We start from the raw sequence: 22,730 nt of genomic DNA, 5'->3' as shown, positions 1-22,730 counted from the left end.
AAACAAGAGGGTTCCTACAGATACCAAAGGTTCACTCCCGGCCCTGTTATTCTTAAAATAGCACCACCATGAGAAGACTTAAAAAAGTTTTAAGTTCAATTTTGGGTTTTAAACAAGCCATCAACTGAAAAGAGAGACCTTTGGAGAGAACTGCAGTATGAAGAGGCCCAGCACAGAAGGCTCAGGGGCCCTGGGGCTGGCTTGCTACAGGGTTACCATTCCACATATAGAGTCACAGGACCATTGCCTTGGGGCCCTGGTCACTCCCAACCTTTGTGGAGTTGCAACACCCAACATGTTGTGGTTGTTTATTTGATTTTGTGACACTAGGCATTACCCTCCACCTCCCTGCAGCCTCCCTCTCCCGAAGCCCCAGCACAGACGAACTGCCAAACATGGACTTACTTTTAAAAATTAATTAGATCTTGCAAATTTCATCACACCCTAAGATAACCCTATCCCTTCTGTCTAGGTTGTGAACAAAAGAAGATAGCCACAGGGCACAGGAATGGTTGGAGGAGAAAATACTTGGGACCACCCAAAGAACAGTTTTCAGACAATCATAAATTATGATTTTTAATACTACCTTATACTATTTTAAAGCACTTTCACAATAGTAAGTATATAGGATTGGATGGCAAAGTTACCGGGGTGGTGGTGGTGGTGGGGAGAGATAAAACATTAATGCTATTTGGAATAAGGGGTGGTAGATTTATGGGTGATTTTAATTTCTTCTCTACACTTTTTTCTATTTTCAAATATTTCTACTATAAGTAAGCAATGCTCACAGTCCAAAATAATAACAATAATCTTGAAAGATGAAGAAGTTTATTCCTCTATTCGACACATGTTTATTGAGCACTTAGTACATGCCAGGCACTGTCTTAAACAGTAAAACAACAGCTCCCATTGAGGTTCCACTGTGGGGAATGGGAATGTTATTAGGCACAGATCATTTGTCCCTCTGTGTAAAAGTTGACTTTGAGCAGATTTTGGGGGTAGGTGATATGGAAGGAGAGACTGCGGCCTGCTGAGGGCAACATGTGTCCCAAAATGGGAAACCATGCGGAATAGAGAGGCTTGAAGTAGTGAGCAGCATGCTTCATCCATGTTTAGAGTTTACTGGAAGCTGGCTGTTCGAGTCAGAGCTCCACCCTCTCTGGTCGAAGGCCACCTCCTATACTCAACCACCCTCCCTGGGACATTATGAAACCCGACTTGGGAATCGCCCCACAGCTGGGCACTGGTCAACATGGAGCTGAGAACAGGACAGGGCATACTGCTGACACTAGTGTGAGGATAGCCACATGGTGCAGGTGCCACTGATGCAGGTGCCAATCCAAGGGGTGACAGCAGGTTCTCTCTGAGTCACCTTTCCAGGCAACATGCTAGGTCTTTACTGAGATGAAAAGGACAGAGGAACCTGTGTTTTATTATTGTACATGTGTCATCACTGACATCCTAAGATTTATAGAACCGCTAGTTTTCACTGGCACTTTGTGACTTCTTCGCTGGGCACTTCGAAATGCATAAAGCCCTGGAGAGGCCTGGAATAGAGACAAGTAACTAACAGGACTTTGATTTGCCAGGGCTACGTTTCAGACATGGACCACCAGCATGGCCCTTTGAGAAAACAAAGTGGCACCTGGCCAGGCATGGCTCAGCAGTTGAGCATCAACCTAGGATCCAGGAGATCGAGGTTCGATTCCCGGTCAGGGCACATGCCCGGGTTGCGGGCTGGATCCCCCAGCAGGGGGCGTGCAGGAGGCAGCTGATCAGTGACTCTCTCTCATCACTGATGTTTCTCTCTCTCTTTCTCCCTTCCTCTCTCTGAAATCAATAAAGATATATTTAAAAAAACAACAACAAAGTGGTGAGACACATCTAAACACAAAAAGATCCATGTTCTTGGACCCCAGGTATTGCACTCCTGAGAATTTATCCTAAAGAAGTAATTTATTTCTGTGTTGGCCATCATATTGAAGAATTACAAACATTCTAAATGCCTATGATTAGGGAACAAGCTAAATAAATTGTGATAACATCAATTCATAGAAGAAGTACACGTAATACTATTTATTATAATTATAATGGTATGTATGCCACCACAGGAAAGCATTTGTATCAGTTTTCTAGGGCTGCTATAACAAAGTATCACAAACTGGGTGGTTTAAACAACAAAAATGTATTGTCTCACAGTTCTGGAGGCCAGAAGTCTGAGAACAAGGTGTCAGCAGGGTTGCTTACTTCTTAGGGCTGTGAGGGAAGCATCTGTTCTAGGCCTTTCTCCTTGGCCATCTTCTCCCTGTGTCTCCTCACATTGCCTTCCTCTGTACATGTCTATCTCTGTGTCCAAATGTCCCCCTTTCATAAGGACACAGTCATAGAGAGAAACAGGAAGGCGGCGTAGGTAACAGCTGTACCCACCGCCTCCCGCAACCACATCAAAATTACAACTAAAATACAGAACCACCATCACTCAGAGCCTCCTGAAATCTGGCTGAACAGAAGCCCCACAGCCAGGGAGCTGAAGGAGCATCGAGAGCGGTAGGAGGGGCAGAGACGCGGGTGGATCCGGGCTGAATCCCGGAGATGCGGCCGCGGGCCCACACTCGGTGCTGGGGGTTAAACTCAGGAGGGAATCTCGGCGGTGGGGGTTTCCCAGAGGAGGGCGGGGTCCCAGCCCCACAGCAGGCCCCTACCCAGGGCTCCAGGGCTGGGAAGAGACATCCCCACAACTCCGGGTTGTGAAACCAGCAGGGACTGTCGCTAAGGGTCGCAGAGACTGCGGGAGTCCCCAGCTTTCCTCTCAAAGGGCGGCACAGGGACTCACTCGGACGCTCCCTCTGAGCCCAGCGCCGGGCAGCAGCCTGAAAGGACCTGGGACACTCGGGGAGGAACTAACCTGCCTGAAATCGGGGCGAGAGGTGGAGGGCGTCTTCCTCCCAGGCAGAAGGGCTGGCGGAGGCCATGGCTCCTTAGGTGAGTCCTCCCCACACACAGCCGGCAGGCAGGCGCCATATTTGAGTCACCAGCACCTGATGCACACCTTAGGCCCCGCCCCGTGATTCCCGGAGGCCCCGCCCCTCCCCACCTGCAGCTCATCCAGGCCATTTCCAGGGGCTTTTCTGTGCAAGTGGCTTCCCGAGCCTCACGCTTGGGACTTTCCTAAAATCTCTCAAACAAGCAGCAGTGGGCCCCATACAGCTTGATAAGCGGCCCCAGGCCTGGCACTAGCAGCAGCTGCATTGGCTCATAGCTTGGCCTCTCCTGGGCACCTCCAAGCCCAGCACAAGTAGCAGCCATCTACGGTTGCTGTGTAGCTCATGCTGGGTGGCCCTGGGCAAGGCACTGGCACAGGCTGACTTTGCACCTCCCGGAAGGCCCTAGAGACAGTGCACCTGGTGGTCAGACTCAACCACACTGGATTACAACCCTACCACATCCACAAGTGACACACTCAAGGGGTGCACTTGGTGAACACCAAAGCTCCACTGAAGTAAATCCTGCTCCATATGGGTGTCTCCAGCACAGCAGCTCTTTGGCTGTAGTTGCAGCTGGTCTTCACAGCTGATTGGCCTGGGGGTCAATTCCTCCCAGGGACGACAACAGCAACCAAGGCTCAACTCCAACAGGACAGTGCACACAGCCCACACAGGGGAGCACCCTAGAAGGCCCAGCTCAGGTGACTGGGGAGGCTGAGCCACTGGACCCTACAGGACATCTACTACACAAAGCCACTCTACAAATTCCGGGAGACACAGCAGCTCTACCTAATACATAGAAACAAACACCTGGAAGCAGCTAAAAGTGGAGGCAAAGAAACATATCACAAAGGAAAGAACAGAAGAAATCTCTAGATGAGGAACTAAATGAAATAGATCCAAGCAAGCTAACAGACACAGAGTTCAGAATTTTGTTTATAAGGATGTTTAAGCAGACTATTAGGGAAATAACTGAGAAAATCAATAACATAATAAAGTACCAGTCAGAAATGAAGGCTACACAAACTGAAATGAAGAATAATTTACAGGGAATCAACAGCAGAGTAGAGGACAATGAGAATCAAATCAGAAAACTGGAACATGAGGAAACAAAAAACACCCAACCAGAAGAGCAAAAAGAAAAAAGAACCCAGAAATATGAAGATAGTGTAAGGAGTCTCTGGGACAACTTAAGAGGCCCAACATTCGTATTGTTGGGGTACTAGAAGGGAAAGAAAGATATCAAGAAATTGAAAACCTATTTGAAAAAATAATGACAGAAAACTTCCCCTACCTGGGGAAAGAAATAGACTTACAAGTCCAGGAAGCACAGAGGGTCCCAAACAAGAGGAACCCAAAGAGACCCACAGCAAGACACATCGTAATTAAAGTCCCAAAGGTTAAAGACAAAGAGAGACTCTTAAAAGCAGCAAGAGAAAAGCAATTAGTTACCTACAGGGAGCACCCATACGACTGTCAGCTGATTGCTCAACAGAAACCTTGCAGGCCAGAAGGGACTGGCAAGAAATATTTAAAGTGATGAAAAACATGGAACTAGATAGAACTGAAGGTCAGGTAAAGAGCTTCACAGATAAGAAAAAGCTAAAGGAGTTCACCACCACCAGACCAGCACTACAGGAAAAGTTGAAGGGTCTTCTTTAAGAAGAAGCTAATGAACAAAAGAATCTGACGAACTAAATAGACTCAGAGACTTTGTCGCATGCAACAGACGATCATATTTCAGAGGAACAGAGGCTTTGTGTGTCACCCCAGCCTGAGCCTACACTGCCCCCTACTGGCAAGCTCTGCCCTTGCTGCAGGCTTAACGGGGTCAGAAGTCCCCTCTGCCACCTGACTTGAGTCTGGGGTCTGACAACAAACACAAGAGAGTCAGAAGATCAGTGGGGGATATGCAGGCATTGCCCCTTGATCCACACACCTGAAGGACCATCTCCCTGATAGGGATGACTCAATGACAAACACCAGAAGTCATTCAGTGTCCCAGCTTCACAGGTATGTGACTTGTGCAGTCACACAGGGCCCCATCGTTAAAACAGCCCCATGCTTGGTTCAGTACACTCCTATCATCATCTTGAAATACTTCATGTTTGAAAAAGGGGCCCCACATTTTTATTTTGAATCAGGCCTTGCAAGTTATGTAGCCAGCCCTAATTCTCTTTGTCCAGGTGACCAGAGGCCTGACCAAGAATACATAAGAAGTTCTGTGGGCAGCTCTGAGGGCTCTGTGGACCTTGGGACTGGTCAATTGGGAGTAGGCCCTCTCTGCTAGGCTGTGTTTCCCCAGCCATCCATTGGCTGGGCCTAGAAGTTAGGAAGGTAGATTGATGCACTGATCCAGTTTTTTGCTGAGCAGCTGGGCTGAAAGGAGAGGGCCATGAGGTTATCAAGGGCATTGATGAGAAGGCAGTTCAGATGGTTCATCGAGGGGTTCAGAGTGAGGAGAAATACCTGGAAGGCCAGTAAGTTCTGTTAGAAGGGGGCAAAAAACAAAAACTTAAGGCCCACAGAGTCCTAGTGATGTCAAAGAACAGATATGAGCGGAGTGAAGGCAGTGATGTTAGGAGCCAGCTCACAGAGTGTAGCGGAAAAGACTCAGGCCGTACACCAGAGGAGGCGAAAAGAGACCTTTATTAAGAGACCTTTATGCGGTCCCAGAGGAGGCAGTCTCCAAATTCTGGGCCCCAAACAAAGGGCTTGGGTCAGCTTTATAGGGTCATAGGTCGGGCCTGCTTTTGGCTCGAAAATAGTGGGCGGGGTTACAGAGGTCAGATAAGGTTACATATACATTCAGGCAGGTAATCTGATACCTGAAATGGGGAATCCTCCTAAAATGGCGGTGGTTCCTACCTCAAGAGCAATATTTAAATTTTCAGGAATTTTGTGAGCCTGTTGTTAACCCACTGGTCACTTGAAATTGGACGTGGAGAGAGTACTGACACCAAGGAAACAGAGGATATTGGGTTTAAGATTTCAGAAAGTTCTGTGTGATGATAATGTGCTACGTTGTTAAGGCCATGGGATGGCTGAAGGGGAGAGGAGGTGTGGTTCCTTGGAATCCAGCAAGGCTAGTTATTCACCTCAATGCTGACGATGGCAGGCCTTGGGATGGAATGAGGCACCAAAGTCTCCGGTGAAATGAAGAGTCCAGGGGATCACTTCGGGACATCATCAAAGCAGAGCAGAAACTGAATGAATAAGCGCTGTGACAAAGACTTCTGACTGTCCGCCATCATCCCCTCTCTCCCTCACTCTCATAGCACAACCCTCCCTCCCCCCAATTTTTAGCTGGGTACATGGTTACCCTTCCCAGCTTCCTATGTAGTTACCTACGGTCATGCGACTATCTCCTGGCCAACATAATGTGAGCAGAAGTGATGCCTGCAACTTGTGGGTCTCACTCTTAAAGGAATGACAAGAGCCATTCCTGGTGCCCCAATTTTTTTTTTTTTTTTCCTTTCTGTTGGCTGGGATGTAGACACAGAAGCCAGGCATCTCGGACCTTGCCGATGAGGGTCTGAGATGCCCTCCTATCACCATCTTGAAATCCTTCCTATTTGAAAAAGGGTCCTTCTTACTGCCCCTCACGTCCCCACGTCCAACCCATCCTGTCAGTTCTTCCTGCAGGTTATAACCTGAGCCTGTCCGCTTCTCAGCATCACCTTGGTCGCCACCACCCCTCACCTGGGTCGCCCCAGTAGCTCCCTGAACTCCTCTCTCGCCTCTGCCCTGGGCCCCCTGACGTCCACCCTACTCACAGAAGCCAGAGGAATCTTGGCAAACGTAAACCAGAGCGAGTCACTCTCCCGGCTTGAAATCCTTCTCTAGGCGACGTGCTCAGGGGTTTGTTGAAAGCCTTCATTTACCAGATGGCGATTTTACGTGTGTTCAACGTCCTCCGTTGGCAAAAGAAAAAGCTGCCAATTCTGTGTGGCTCGTCGGGGACTGTTGCACTGCTGCACCGGCCGCAAGGCCCCCCTACAACACGGCTGTTCTCGGGGTGGCGGGGGAGACGGGAGGGGCGCGGCGCCGGCTGCGCGGGGGGGTGGCGGGTCCGTGGATCTCGAGCGAATGGGTGGGTGGAGACCCTCGGGGAAAGTAAGCCCCCGGTGCCCGGCGCGCTCAGAGCGCGCTGCCCTGGGCCGCTCACCTTGTGGGGTCACAGAGGGGCTCCTTCCGCGCAGAGGGGCGCGGCGAGTGGCTGTCGCCGGCTCCCCCGCGCGCACCGCGGGAGGGCCCTCAGGTTGGCCGCCCGCTGCGCACCGCAGCGCCCCCTGCCGGCCCGGGGAGCGCTCGGCGGGCCCGCGGCGCAGCCAGTGCGAGTGCGCGCAGGTGAGCGGCCGCCCCGCCGCGCGCGCCCCGCCCCCGGGCTTGGCCACCTGCCGGGAAAACTGGTGATTGTTGCCCTCGGGTCGCTCCGGGGCGGGGACACGGCACCGAGCCATGGAAGAGACGTCGGGGGCTCGCGAGCCCCGGACCCGGCCGAGAGAGCGAGACCCAGGCCGGCACCCCCGCGCGGACCGAGACCGCCACCCCGAGCGACAGCGGGACCGAGCCGGGGACCGGCGCAGGGAAAGAAACGGGGGCGAGCGGAGCGACGGGGATCGGGACCGGAACCGGGACCGGGACCGGGGGCGGGACCGAGACCCCCGCCTGGACAGACACAGGGTCGGGGAGCACCGCCCTGGTGAACAAAGAGGTGGGGGGACACCCCGCCAAAGCCGGACGCGGGACGGACCCCGGCGGCCCACCTGGGACGCGGCCCCGCCCCCCTGGCCCGCGCCTTGGGAAACCCCGGAGTCACCGCCCCGCAGGAAGGAGGGCACCGGGCGCCGCGGGCTGGACAGGTGAGGCGGGGCTGCGGGGGGCCCTGCGACCGGGGCGCCGGGGTTCCCGGGCCAGCCTGCGCCGCTCTGGGCCCCCGGGCCACTTGTCGTAGGGAGCCGGTTGCAAGGAAGACAGTGCCATCCCTTTGCGTTCTTTGAGGTGACTAGAAAGGGAAGGAAAACCTTACGGTGCCCCGCAGTTCTTCACCCGAACCCGATTAGTAAAGTAGAAACCGCACCTGTTAGCAGCGGCAGAGCCGGGGGACCAGGTGAGGAGACAGACAGGACTTCAGGCAGGACGGGAGGCGCTGGGAAGGAGCTTAGGTTCCTCCCCGACCCCCCACCGCTTGGTCACAGGACTGTCCCTTAGGGCTTCAGACCCTTTAACTGGGTTCCAGGCCCAGCCTTCCTCAAAGTCCCGGTTTCTTGGAGGACAGGTCTTAATAAAGTCAGTCCAGTGTCACCTTAATAGTTTTACTGTGTAACCCCTTCCAGGGGTATAGGTATTTCAAAAACAGCCGGAAGAAGCTACACTTTAACCACAGAACTAAATCTACCCCAAAACTGCCCATTGAAAGGCAGAGAAGTCTTGCCCTTGCCAGCGAGGTCTTTTGGGGAAGCCTCGTTCAGGTCCCATGATTGTTTCAGACCCCGCGCCCTTCCTTCTGTCTGAGCAAACTTTCACCGTCCCTCCCTGGTAGAGCGCAGTCCCCATGAAGCCTGCGAGGTGACAGCGTGGTGGTGTGCTGGGAGACTGAGCGGGGAGAGGGTGGGCATGGGAGGGAGGGCAGGAGTGGTCCTAGGCCCCACCGAACATCCCACCCACCTCCACAAACATTACGGAATGCCCAGATTGTGTGCCGGTCCAGCAAGGAGACAGGCAGGACCTGGACTGATGGCTTCCTTCTGGCTTTTGACACCTGCTCTCTTCTCTGAGGAGTCAGGCTCCTCTCTGCTGTGGGACTTGTGGGCTTAAGCCCAGTCTCTCTCCCGGTTGTGTCTACACAGTGGGAAAACTACTATCTTGAGTTTATATTACATTATCTAAAACCAACTAAACAAACTATGACAAAAGGTGTGCCCAGATAGAGCCACAGGGACCAGCTCTTATTTCCCTGATTAAAAGCCCCACGGCACTGCAAACTGTGTGACGTAGGAAAATACAGAGCTACAGTTGAGCTTGGCATAAAAATCAGTGTCCTAGTCCCCAGCCTGGGCATCAGAGTCTTGCGCAGGCAAACTAGTTTAGAAGTGGCCTCATCCATGCTGAGCTGGGAAGCTCATGAAGGTGGCTCCCAGCTACTTGGTTAGATGAAGTCCCCAAGCTGACAAACCAGCGTGAAGGGGGTAGTTAGCGGACTTGGGCCAAGTGTGTGGATATCCTCTGGGGTCTCTAAATGAGAGAATTCCCTGGAATGTGAAATACTACGGGTAAATTTTGTTTCTGCTCTGCCCATTGTTTGATGTCTGCACCCAGCATGGGGTGTCCAGAGTTCTAATACTGAACAAGCTTTTGAAATTGAGGCCCCCTAATGGCCATGTTTATTTTTAGTTATAGTGAACCCACTTCAGGGAGGTATCTGCCCTCGAACCCCAGGCCTGGACAAGAGGACGTGGAATACTACCAGTCAGAGGCTGAAGGACTCCTGGAATGCCACAAATGCAAATACTTGTGCACTGGGAGAGGTGAGCTATTTTGGAGGCAGTTTGGCCATTTACTGTCACTGGTGGTACTGGAAGGGGCCTGAACTGGTGAAGCAAAAGTTCAAGCAGAATTGAGTTCCTAGCATTTTTCGTTTTCATGCATGCATGAGGTTCTCATTTTCTTTAAAAAAAAAAAAAAAAGGGTAGAAATGTCCAAAAGGTGCAGCCATGTTTGAAGTTTTTAAGCTCCAGGTGAACTGTAGGTAGAGTCAGCTCTGAGCTGCCAGCTGTCAGGGAGCTGAGGTAGAGAAGTCACCTGGAGGGAGCAGCTGGGTTGCAGTTCACAAGAGATCTGGTGCCCAAACATTCCATCATGGCTTTTATTTATTTATTTTTAAATATTTTTATTGATTTCAGAGAGTGAGGGAGAGAAAGAGGGAAAAACATCAGTGATGAGAGGGAGTCACTGATCATCTGCCTCCCGCACGACTCCCGCTGGGGATTGAGCCCTCAACCAGGGCATGTGCCCTGATCGGGAATCGAACCACGATCTCCTGGATCATAGGTTGATGCTCAACTGCTGAGCCCCGCTGGCAGGGCCCATCATGGCTCTGAAACTTTGTTGGCCAAGACCCACAGTAAGAAATGTATTTTACATTCAGGCCAAGTTCACACACACACACACACACACACACACAAATATGTCTTGAAATAATATCCTATTACAATACCAAGTGCATGGGTAATTTCTATTCTATCCTATTTCATTAAAAAAAAAAAAGCCACACTTATTAGCACCCAGAGTTTGAAAAAACACTTACTATCACGTGCTAGCCCCAGATGTGGTTTCCCAGAGTTCCCATGCCGGCAGCAGTCCTGGCCTGGCCAGCAATGAAGAAAATCTGGTTTGTCAGGGCGATCCCTGATGGCTCACATGATTGGGTGAGAAATTTTCCTAGGCTGCATGAGTAAGGGGGGAAAACTTCTCAGCCTAAGGGAGAGGCGTCATGGAACTTATACCTGAAAATGTATTTTAGGATGATTACAATGATATACATGATTATAGGATTATATGGAACTTTCATTGAAGAGCTCTAGGCAGTTCTGGTACAAGAATCCACTTCATTTTACATATGTTGACACAACCTCATCGCTTTTCATTCTCTCAGCAACTCCTGAGGCTCAGAGAGATGCAGTAAGTTGCCCAAAGTTACACAGCTGTTAAATGAAAGAGCTGGGATTGAAACTTAGAGCCTGACTCTAAGGCCTGAAATGGTTTACTTGCTGGATCTTTCTTCTTTTCTTGATGACATAAATAATAGGAATAAACCAGGCTGGTTAACAGGTTTCTCTATAGGGGTAAGTTTTCCTCTGTGTTGATTTACCGGGAGGGCAGAGCTTAAGGCTCCTGACCAAAACACATCCTGATTTACCTTTGATTGCTTGTGGCTGGCTTTAGGCGTAGAGATTGAGTTTCTCAGTCATGATAGTGAAAGGATGGCTCAGCAGCCAGAAGCTAACAAATGAGGGCTTATAAAGATCTCTGTGTGCGCAGAGACCCATATAAGTACACAGTACGGTGTTGTGTTGAGAGAAATGGCCATTAAACACCAGGAACTGCTCTCAAGCAGGAAATGCACGCATGGATAAAGGTCACAGTCTCAGCGTTCATCTTTTATGATTTCTTTTCCTTATCGGTGAAATCATGTCCTTCTTCCTCCAGCAAACTGGCAAAACTGGGAGGCTGTGGCCCTCTCCAGCTTCCAGGGGAGACCCTGAAGTTTGGGCTCTGAGTCGCTCTAACAGGACTTTCAGTGGTTATGCTGAGAACACTGACAGGAAAGAGAGAGGCCCCCAGTCCACTTTTACAGGCAGAGACTAAAATCTTTAGGTGCTGAGGATAAAGATGAGATAAAAAGCAAGTGCAGGTGTCACATGTGGATATCAGATCACCAGGACTCCTGTCTGTGTGTAGGTTGTGCTCATTCATGATTTAGAGGGACCGGTGAGGAGTTACATGTTCCCTGGGAAGAAAGTACATTTCTTGGCTCCCCCAGTTTGCATTTGGAGTAGCTTCTCCTTTCCCTTTTGTTCATTCCCTCTCCCTTTAGACCCTTAGTGCTCAAATCATCATGGAGAAAATCACTGGAGAGCTAGGCCAGCGTAACAAAGAAGTTGTTGAAAAATAAAAAAAAATAATAATTTAAAAAAAACACATGATGATGTTTGCATTCAGTTTATAGACTTACTTGCAAAGCATCTTTAAAAGTTTAATTTTCTCCCAAGAAAGTTGTAATCCCTAGAGTCAGTGGTGCGTGTCTCTCACTCAGAGCCTGGAGATTGAGGTTTTGATATGGCTTCCCACAGCCAATGCACTGACTTGTGATCACATTGGAAAGATTCAGGGGGGACAGTTGTGGGGCTCCTCCCCTAATTAATATTCTCAGTCCCCCCTTTTAGGTACTTGCTTATTTTTAATATGTTTTCCTTGATTTCAGAGAGAGGGAGGGAAGGAGATATAGAAACATCAATGATAAGAGAGTCATTGATCAGCTGCGTCCTGCATGCCCCCTACTGGGGATCGAGCAACCCAGGCATGTACTCTGACCGGGAATCGAACAGTGACCTCCTGGTTCATGGGTCGGTGTTCAACCACTGAGCCCTCCTGCCAGGCTTAGGTACTTATTTAATACCCTACCCCAGTACTTATCTGGACTGAGCCTAGGCCAAGATTTCAAACCACCTTGGACGTTAAGAGTGTTAACTCATGAACAGATCTGAAAGATTGAGCCCAGGTCAGAGGAAGGAATGACCGCAAATGAACTATTGCCTCTTTGGAAAGAGAAGGGGGCTTAGCAGAGAGCCAGATTCCTTCATGGGGCGAGGAAGCGCTGGAGAGCCTGTGAGCCTTGATTTTTAAAAACGGATACCCCCTGGACATCCCTCCCAGCCCAGGTGATTCTTTTCTGGTTCTATTAAACCTAAAACAGGAATAAGGGGCTCATGGGAGCTCGAGCCCTCCGCACAGTCCAATAAGAAATATATAGCATATTTTTCCTCCCGTTAGCAAAACACTGGGAAAAGCCTAAATGTCCTTTACATTGGAATTATTTAAAATCATTGTGGTATTCTTTGCATCCCTTAACATTCTTTTTTTAAAAAAATATGTTTTTATTGATTTCAGAGAGAGGGAGAGAGAGAAACATCAATGATGAGAGACAGTCATCGACCAGCTGCCTCCTGCACGCCCCCTACTGGGGATCGAGCCCATAGCACGGGCTTGTGCCCTGACTGGGAATCCGAACCATGACTTCCTGGTTCATGGGTCGACGGTCAACCACTGAGCCATGCCAGCCGGGCAACATCCCTTAACATTATTAAGTACATTTACTTTTGCTGCGATAGAAAAAATGTTCACACCATATTATTCTTAAGTGAAAAAATAGGCTATATAAGCAGTAGATAGAGTAGGACTCTGTTCTTACCTAAACAAGCAAATAAACAGTGGCAAAAATTATGGGTACATGGCGGAAAAGTCCAGAAGAAAAACTGTGCTTTTTAAAAATTATCGGTTGGAATTTAGGTAATTTTTACATTATATATTTCTGTTTTATCTACATTTTTTGGTAAGTATATGTTACTTTTATAGTTAAAGAAAACAGTAATGCTATTTGAATTTTAGGGGGAAATTATAGAGTGTAAAGATAATATTTGAGAGTTCATCATTTCGATTAGAGAGTGTGTAGATGTAACACAGCTTCATATACAGACCAAATGGGCCCGGGCATAAAATCCGGTTCTCTAAATGCCAGGCGGGTGCTGACAACCTGACATCAGAGTCCGCTGACCCACCAGAGACCTTCCAGCAGGCACAGTCCCCAAGCTCAGAAGCACCCAGCTTCATATTATGCTGAGATACACTAGAGAGTACATCACTATGATTCCATCTATAGTACCTGAATTTCTAGAAAAGGCAAACCTATTCCTAATGGCAGCAAGCATATCAGTGGTTGGCTGAGGGGGAAAGCGAGGGATTGATGGCAAAGGTCAAATTTCCAGGGAACTTTCTGGCAGATGAAACGGTCTGTGTCTTGATGATGATTACATGATCGATTACATGCCAAAACCCAAGCTGTGTGTTTAACCTGGGCCATTTTGTTGAGTATGAGTTATATCTCAAAGAAGCTGATTTTAAGGAGAGCAGCCAGCTTTGGTGGAAGAGCTGGGGCTCTTTCCTTGTCCACGATAAAGAAGCTAGGGGCCCTGAAAGAATCCAGCTCTGCTCTTTAGGAAAACAAAGTTACACTTTAAAACACACTTACTGAGCCCTGGCCAGTTTGGCTCAGTGGTTAGAGCGTTGGCCTGCAGACTGAAGGATCCCAGGTTCAGTTCTGGTCAAGGGCATGCACCTCAGTTGCAGGCTCAGTACCCTGGTTGCAGGCTCAATCCCTGGCCCAGGTCGGGGCCCTTTCAGGAGGCAACCAATCAATGTCTCTCTCCCATCGACGTTTCTCTCTCCCTTCCACTCTCTCTGAAAAGCAATGGAAAAAATATCCGCAGGTGAGGATTAAAATAAATAAGTAAATAATTAAAACATACTTGTTTCTTTAATTCCATAAGCCTGACAGGTTTAATTAACTTAATTGCTCCTATTCTAACACCTGTGAACCACGGTTAACATTTTGATGCATATCTTCCATACTTTTTTCTAACTATTATGTTTTTAACTTCTAATTTCCTTCCAACTTGGATACGTCACCTCTTTCAAACAGAAGATAGCCACAAAGCAAATCTAAATGGGAGACAACTATTTTTCAGTCTTTCTGGCAGAGAAGGGCTGGGGCGAAGAAAGTTCTTGCCTTCCATACAGGATGCCTTTCTCTCTGCTCGCTGGCCTGCTTTCTCCCACCGTCGTCCTGCACCCCACCTGGGCAGGCTGCTTGGCCCTTTTTGAGAGTTACTCTTTTCAGTCCAAAGTATCTCTGACATCACTTCTGGAGACCACAGTTCCCAGCTACCATCTACTGCAGCTTTGGCTGTTCGGGCCTCCCAGAGGGCAAAATAGCCAGCTGTGGTTTGAGCTGCCACTGGGAAGACAGCCTCAAGGTGGATGTCTCCAAGTGCAAAATCGCTTCTCTCAAAACGGTAATGCACCCTTCTTTTGCAGCCTGCTGCCAAATGCTGGAGGTTCTCCTGAACTTGCTGATCGTGGTCTGCAGCTCTGTATCTTACAATTCCACAGGGGGCTACACGGGCATCACCAGCCTGGGGGGCATTTACTATTACCAGTTTGGAGGGGCTTACAGTGGTTTCCATGGTGCTGATGGGGAGAAAGCGCAGCAGCTGGACATCCAGTTCTACCAGCTAAAGCTGCCCACAGTCACAGCGGCAATGGCCTATGGTGGAGCCCTCATGGCCTTCTGCTGCCTCCTCATCGCCATGGGCGTCCTGCGGGTCCCGTGGCATTGCCCCGTGTGGCTGCTGGTCGAAGGCCTGCTGGACATGCTCATCGCCGGGGCCTACGTGCCAGCTCTGTACTTTTACTTCCACTCGCTCTTGGCCGCCTACGCCTCTCCCGTGTGTCAGGAGAGGGAGGCCCTGTACCAGAGCAAAGGCTACAGCGGCTTCAGCTGCACTTTCCACGGGGGAGATATAGGAGCTGGCATCTTTGCTGCCCTGGGCATTGGGGCCTTTGCCGTGGGGGCCGTGCTGGCCATCAGGGGTTACCAAAAGGTCAGGAAGCTCAAAGAGAAGCCTACAGAAATGTTAGTGTTTTAGGCTTTTTAAAACGTCCTGCCAAACGGAAGTGGAATAAGTTACTCTGAATCACGGTCTTTCTTGGAATATGTTGTGGAACTTGCCAAGGCTTGAAAACTAACAGGCCAATTTTGGTATCCCGGGTGCAGCTCTGGGTTGCATGGACTGTTGTTGTCTGACATAATAAGCCTGGTTCTGGAGTCTTCTGGTGGTGAGGGGCACACCAAAATTATTTTTAAAACAAAAACTGGAGCCTAAGACCCCCAAGGAAAAGGCCTGTGCTGCAGCAGAGTGTCCTTGTTGAATAAATGCAGGGAGATAACCAAGCGAATTTAAAGAACCTTATCTTCAGAGTTCAAGAAAAGCCACAAAGACATGAGACATTTCAGCCTGAACTTTTCTGAGCACAGTCGTCTTAAGCAGATTAGCCCCGAATTTTTTCCACACTAAACTCCAATGGCCTCCACTTCCTTCATGCTCTGGATGCAGGGGTGGGATGCTGGGGAGGTTCCTGTAAAATTGAAGTTGGAGGTAGGTGTGGGCTGAGGAAACAGGAATCAGATTAATTTGCTGGGTTGCAAAGAAGCTATTCTTACGAGCCCCTTACCACGGCTGTGAAAGCTCAATAAGTGTTTTGTACCTCTTACAAGTGTACCATTGTATGAGGAATAAAGCTGGACATCAGGAATTCAGGATCCACCCAAAATAAAGAATGTAAACTCTTTCCTGACAGAAGAATGCTGCTTTTGGCCAGACAACTTCATGGGTTCTTATTACATGTTAAATTACGACTTACAGTACATTATGGTATATTCTTGGTACAAGTGAATGTGTCCTTTGCTTTATGTGAATCTAATAAAAATCCAAAGAAAATTTTAATTTAGAGGTGATGGTTCTCTTTACAATACATTTATAACACAATATTATTCCCTTAAATACAGGCAACATCACATTTTAAAGGTGAGTTCCATTTGGGTTTAGAAAAGGAAATTATAATATGCTTGTCTGTGATTAGAAAATTCTTGAAGAATACACAAGAAAGCATTAACAGTATTTGCTTCTGGAGAAGAGATTTTTTTTTTTTTTAAATCCTCACCCAAGGATATTTTTTCCATCACCTTTTCAGACAGAGAGTGGAAGGGGGAGAGAATGAAACATCGATTTCGGAGAGAGACATCAATTGGTTGCCTCCCGCACGCATCCCGACAGGGACTGAGCCTGCAACTGAGGTACTTGCCGTTAGCTGGAATCGAACCCAGTACCCTTCTGTCCACAGGCCAACGCTCTAACCACTGAGCCAAACCGGCCAGTGCAGGGAGATTTAAAAAAAATTTTCATTTAGCCTGGCCAGGGGTGGCTGAGCGGTTGAGCATCGACCTAGGATCCAGGAGATTGCGGTTCGATTCCCGGTCAGGGCGCATGCCCAGGTTGCGGGCTCGATCCCCAGTCCAGAGCGTGCAGGAGGCAGCCGATCAATGACAACTCTCTGATCATTCATGTTTCAACTCTCTCTCTCCCTCTCCCTTCCTTTCTCTGAAATCAATGAAGACATATTTTTAAAAAAAAAAATTTTTTTTTCATTTAATGCACGGCTTGACTGCCCGTATTTTCATTTTATTTTAGATAAATAAAAATTTGACCTGCTCACTCCAATTTGTCACATTTGCAGTGCAAAGGCAGAAGTAGATGTATAATTAAGCAGCGTATTAAATGGTCAGCCATGGAAGCAGCCTCCCTGAGAAAGACACTATTTACAACAAAAATCTCACTTTCAGAGTGTCTATTTCCCTCCATAGAGCCCTCTACTGTCTTTCCAGAGATTTGTTCCATCTCACCAGAGGGAAACTGCCAGCTCTGGTCAGCCTGCTTCTTTCCTCCTGCTGTCTGTGACTCCTTCCATACTAACAGCATGCTTGGAAATACCTGAGCCTGTCTGATGGTGATGTCTAAGTTAGGTCAGGCTGGCCGGTACTGTGGCCATATTCCATCAACAGGCCATTATTCCTCTCGATTGCTGCAGTCAGTGGGTTGGTTGATAAGATCTAGATTTATTCCATTTCAGCCCAGCAGATAGCTGCTGCATGGATTATGACTCCATTGTTTTAACAGATTCTGTGCCAGAAAGAAACATTCAGGTTTCCACATCTCGTAGTAGGACAGTATTCCTGTTTCTCGACAGGGGGTGAGATATTAACATGTGTACAAGAGGAAAACCAAGGCAGAGAAAAGTGTTGGGTAGGGGGAACTCACTCCCTGTGAATTAGAACGATGTCTGGGTCAGTTCACTCGCTCTGCTGTAGGGAGAGAGTAGCCAGTGGCTTCAGTGCCAGGGTGGAGAGTGGGCAGCTCTGATCTGATGTTATTTTCAGATTTAATTTAGAGGAATGTAGCTTTTCAACTGTCAGAGCCTTTGACTGCTGTGTCCCATGGACCTCCTAGGAATTCGTGTGGGCCCAGCGGGAGATAGGATCAGCAGGCCCAGTAGCTGTTGCCTAAGTACATTAGATGGAGATACTGGTCTTTAGCCACCCAGTTGGTAAACGTGGTATGCCTAGTGTATTAGAGGGTTTTCCTGATTTCTGAGAAGCCACACTTCTCATAAGTTCTTCCTATTCCTAAATCTCTCACTCAGCCCCTTCCATTTTATAAACATTATTGGGTAGCATCACCACCCACTTGTTTAACATTTTATGGTTTTTCCAAATATTTTCCTATACTTGCTTTCATTTGGGCCTTGCCATGGATCTGTGGGATAAGACAGGTAGGCATTATCTTCATTTGTCAAGTGAAGTGTCTGAGGATTTTGGACAGTGACCTGGGCCAAGGTCACAGGCAGTAAAGAGCAGGGACGTGAACCTGGCGTTCCCACCCTAGGTTCACATGCTTTCCTCTTAGTTCCATGTCTGAACCCTGAGGGAATGGCAGGAGACCTCCCAGAAGTAAGTCTCAAAGAGCGGGGACTCTGCCAGTTACAAATGAGAGCTGTCCTTGGACAGAAGACATTCACCTGTTGGCTCCCGCTGCCTCATGGCACTTGTAGGTTCCTTAAACTTGTAAGAAATGCCCAAGGAGACAGCCAATAGGACCCTGAATAGACTGGTACATCCACCCAATGGAGTTGGAGGCCATGCAACGAAGAATGTGGACAGCTAACCTGAAAACATCTCTAGGAAGAATAAATGAGAAAAGCAAGGTGAAGAATAGTATACATGCTGTGCTTCCTTGTGAAAAAGGCAGGAAAGGGGGATGGAAGGCAGATTTGAATGTGCTCTTATTTGCACAAGGGAACACAGTTATATTAGAAAATCATGAAAGTGGCATAGAGAACAGGGTGGACAGGAACACGAGTGATTTTTCTGTTTATACCTTTTTACATCATTTTGATTTTTTTAAAACTTTAAAATGTGAACTAAAGATTCATAAAACATTGCCAAAAATAGTAGAGATCCTGTGTACCCTACACCCAATTTTCTCCTATGGTGACACCTTACATTACTATAGTATTAATACCACAACTCTGCAAAGTTCAGATGTCACCAGTTAAATGCACTCGTGTCTGTGTGTGTGGTTCCACATAGTTTTATCACATGTAGATTAGTGTGACCACCATCATAATCAAGTATAGAACTATTCCATCATCCCTTGTGCTCCCCCATCTAGTCACACCCATCCCCCAACCACCACAGCTGTTGCCTGTATGAACAGTTTGTTTCTTCTTATTGTTGAGTAGAATATTCCTTGGTATGGGTGTTCCGGATTGTTTAACCATCTGCCCTTTGAGACATCTGGGTTGTTTCTGGTATTTGGCGATTACAAATACAGCTACTGTGAACATTCGTGTAAGTGTTTTTGTGTAGACCGAAGTTTGCATTTCTTTAGAGTAAGAGCTCAGGAGTACAGGTGCAGGGTCACATGGTAAGTGGTATGTTTTGTTTTTATTTAAAAAACTGTTAAAAAATTTTCCAGGGTGACATTCCGATTTTTCAAACATATGAACATTGAAAAATAAATCAAGGCTGTGAATGTTGAATCTGACCATGTCCTTAAAACCAGGGCAGCAGTATTTCTCTAGTCTGACCTGGAAAGGTCTCCTGGATACGTGATGCTCTTGTTATATCCTGAATCTTTCTCCTCCTAGGTGTGGTACAGATAGTGGAGGTGATACTGAATGGGATGGTTCTCATGTGTATCGTGGCTTCCTACTTTGTCCTTGCTGGATTCAGCGCCAGCTTTGCCAGTGGCGGCGGCTTTGGAAGCAACTATTACTCACCGTTTGAAGGCACTGAGCTGGAGGAGGTTCGGCAGCTGGACCAGCAGTACACAATCCTCCGGGCACCCCTGATATACGGTGGCGTGGCTGTTTCTCTGGGGCTGGGTGTCCTCACCATGGGTGTTTTACTCCAAGGAGCCAAGAGTCTAACCAAACTGCCCAGGAACTGGCTCCTCCTGGAGGCCGCCTTCAGCGTCCTGGCAGCAGTGGGCTACTGCACCGGCATCGGTGTTTACCTCCACGTCGCCTTGCGGATCAATGCTACAGACACTTGCAAAAGAAGAGAAAGGCTCTATGCACGCAAAGGTCTCACCTGGATGAACTGCCAGCTGTCAGGCACTGACGGAGCGGCTGCCACCTTTGCCTGTCTTCTGGTGATAATGTACGGAGTCAGTGTGGTGCTGGCCCTACGGAGCTACCGAGAACAGAAGCACTACAAAGACAGCCGGGAACAGCACAGAAATTACAGCGAAGCACCGGAGTATCTGTGGTCAGGAACACTCTGAGATCTCTTGGAACCTAAATGTCAACCCACCTCCCTGGTCTCTCTCAAAAAGATGGGTCCTTTAAAACCACACATTTGACAACTGGTGTTTTCACCTATGCAATTTTATAAATGTTCTCTGCGGTACCAATGCAAAGCTAGATGGTCATCTCGTTTTTCTATCAATAAGCTTTTCAAGCTCAAAGCTTGAAAAAACTATTTCCACTTTTGCTACAAAGAACATCAGAAGGTTGGGTGTGCCCGTATGGTATGGCTCCCGCACCAAATAGTAAGGTAGTAATGATAATGAGCGCCAGAGAAATTCTGCAAGTTGAGAACTACACACCAGGGGTAGCAGGCCCCAGGAAGTCACCAAAAGAAATAAGCCACTTCCCCTCATACTTGGTCCCAGGGGAACGATTTTAAAGCAGCTTTGTGACTGAATTCTAAATGAGTAATTACATTCTGACCCTCTCCTAGAGGGAAACTGTTCTGCCCATTAGAGATAAGAGGCCGGACTTCCCACACATGAAGATAGATGCTTTTAGCATGCACTTTCCTCGAGATTCCTACATTAGGGTGGAGAGACAATGTTTTGTTTTGGGGTTTTTGCCAGCATTCCAAGTTAGTTTCTTTTTTCTTGCAAGGCATTTAACTGGAATTCAACTTTCCCGGAATATGTTTCTTAACTATGAGGCCTCCTATAGTGAGAAATGAAAATCATAAACTTCTTAAATGTGTTATTGAACTGTTTCTAAGATAAAGCAGTTCATTTTACTAGACTATAAAGGCCTACAGGAGGCCTCCTCATTGCTGTGTTCCCCAACGGTGTTCTATAGAGTAAGCCTTCAAAGGTAGGTTGTAATCTCTCATGATCCTGATGTACTTTCATAATGTAACAGATCATGAACACTGAATCTGAAAAATAAAGTTTTCATAATTTTAATCCGAAGTCTTATAGCTGTCCTTATACTTTACAACTGGTCTCAGATTTTTAGTTCATGTCAGATGCAACTGCAAATATACACATTATATTTAAAGTATAGGGTTTTTTACGAATTTTCCTCTTGCGTTTCAATAGCTAATTCTTTTTCTAAATCATTGTTTTATGTTCATATTATAAACAAGATTAAACTATTATATAAATAGAGGGTGTCCCCACAAAAATGTGCACACACTTTAACAGATGACAGCTCAATTTTGAAAATGAAATGTATTTTAGTAAACACTGCCTTTATAATTATTCAAAGTGTGTGTATACATTTTTTGGGACACCCTATATGTTTATATAATATATATTACGTAATATATAATGTAAAGTATTATATATATTCAAACCAGATTTTTAGAAATTTCTAAGAATAGCAATTTTGACATAAGTCTCACATTCTCTAATCTATACAGTAAGAAACCAGCGAACATAATCCTCTTTCAACACATGCCAAAACACGTTGGCCGTTTTTACCCCTGCGTGTCTGACTCTCCTCCCTCTCCCCCACCCCACCCCTCAACTCCTCTCCTCCCTGTCATCTATAGTTAATTCTTACGGAACCTTCCAAGTGAAGGATCCAAACAGAATCTCGTGGAGAAATGGGAGATTACCTAAATTATACTTTTACAAAAAGTAAAGCTTGGAGGGAAACAATCAACTAGAAATCTACATTGCTAGGTTAAAATACAAACATTTGAGCCACATAAAGACACTTCCACTCTATCACTCTTAGCCCCACAGGTTCACTAAGTGGTACACAAACAGTTTAACCACAGGAAAAATCTAACAGCCCAATCCCTACCCACCCCCTAAAAAAACACCCTCCCTCCTCTCAACACACACACACACACACACACACACCCCTAGAATTTATTCCCAGATTCCCTGAAACACATCCTGTGTCTAGGTCATGCTTGATAAAATGAGGGCTTTGGCCTGTCTAACCCCAACGTTGTGCCCAGGCCCAGCTATAACACTGCTCCCAAGATTCAGCTCCTCTCGAGTGACTGAAGCCCATGAGTCACTGTAATCACATTGCCCCATGTCTGCAGTTTCCAATCACATCTTATTTCCTACCACTTGAGAAGGCAGGTCAAGATTCATCATTCACATTTTACAGATGAGGAGACAAAGGTTCAAGAAGGTTAAGTGGTTTACCCAACAGCTGACATTTCGCTGACTAATCACTATGTGCCAGATCCACAACCGAGCTAAGGAAGCATTTTGCATCTTTCATCTCATTTAAGCTCACAACTTGAGAGATACTATTATTTCCATTTAACAGTCAAGGGGGGGGGGGGGCGGAAGCCTTGGAGAGGTTAACTGCCTAAATTCAAACCTGAGGGGCAGAGGTGAAACTCTGGACCAATGAATCACACACTGCAATATGCTGTCACAGATACTCTTGCGGCCTTTTGTGTGCCAGGGGACTGATATCACGGAAGGCAGAGAACGCACTCAGAAGATTCCACTTCTGGCCCTCTGGAATAGGTATGTGTCTCTTGGAACTGAGGTATTGAAATAGATGATGGTGATGGTGTTGAGCCCAGTGCATTGAAGGTGCTCAATGATCAGTTGGTGAACCAACTTTTCAAAATGTTTGTTCTGTTAATGAGAAGGAACCTGAAGAATGACTTCAACTTGGACTTCATCTGGAATGAGAGGCAGCTAACTGAAGTCCAAGGATTTGGAGACAATCAATGGAGGGAGAAGAGAGGAGCGAGCAACTTAGAGGCTTACCTAGACTATAAGTATT

General features: G+C 47.4%; 1 protein-coding gene across 2 annotated transcripts; it reads left to right on the top strand.

Annotated features, from left to right (window-relative positions):
- Positions 1-7,367: 7,367 nt before the first annotated feature.
- MARVELD3 (MARVEL domain containing 3) lies at positions 7,368-20,932 on the top strand. 2 transcript variants are annotated; one of them, XM_081118401.1, is made up of 3 exons: positions 7,368-7,849; positions 9,381-9,514; positions 19,368-20,932. In XM_081118401.1, the coding sequence occupies exons 1-3, from the start codon at positions 7,446-7,448 to the stop codon at positions 20,003-20,005; spliced, it is 1,176 nt and encodes a 391-aa protein (XP_080974527.1). In that variant the 5' UTR covers positions 7,368-7,445; the 3' UTR covers positions 20,006-20,932. The 2 variants fall into 2 exon arrangements, with proteins under 2 accessions (XP_080974527.1, XP_080974528.1); XM_081118402.1 differs by lacking the exon at positions 19,368-20,932 and adding an exon at positions 14,640-16,101.
- The last annotated feature ends 1,798 nt before the right edge of the window (positions 20,933-22,730 follow it).

Source organism: Miniopterus schreibersii (assembly GCF_964146895.1).
Source record: "Miniopterus schreibersii genome assembly, chromosome: 18".
Classification (NCBI taxonomy): domain Eukaryota; kingdom Metazoa; phylum Chordata; class Mammalia; order Chiroptera; family Miniopteridae; genus Miniopterus; species Miniopterus schreibersii.
The sequence above is the reverse complement of the archived record's forward strand: the minus strand, read 5'-3'. Positions and strand labels throughout refer to the sequence as shown.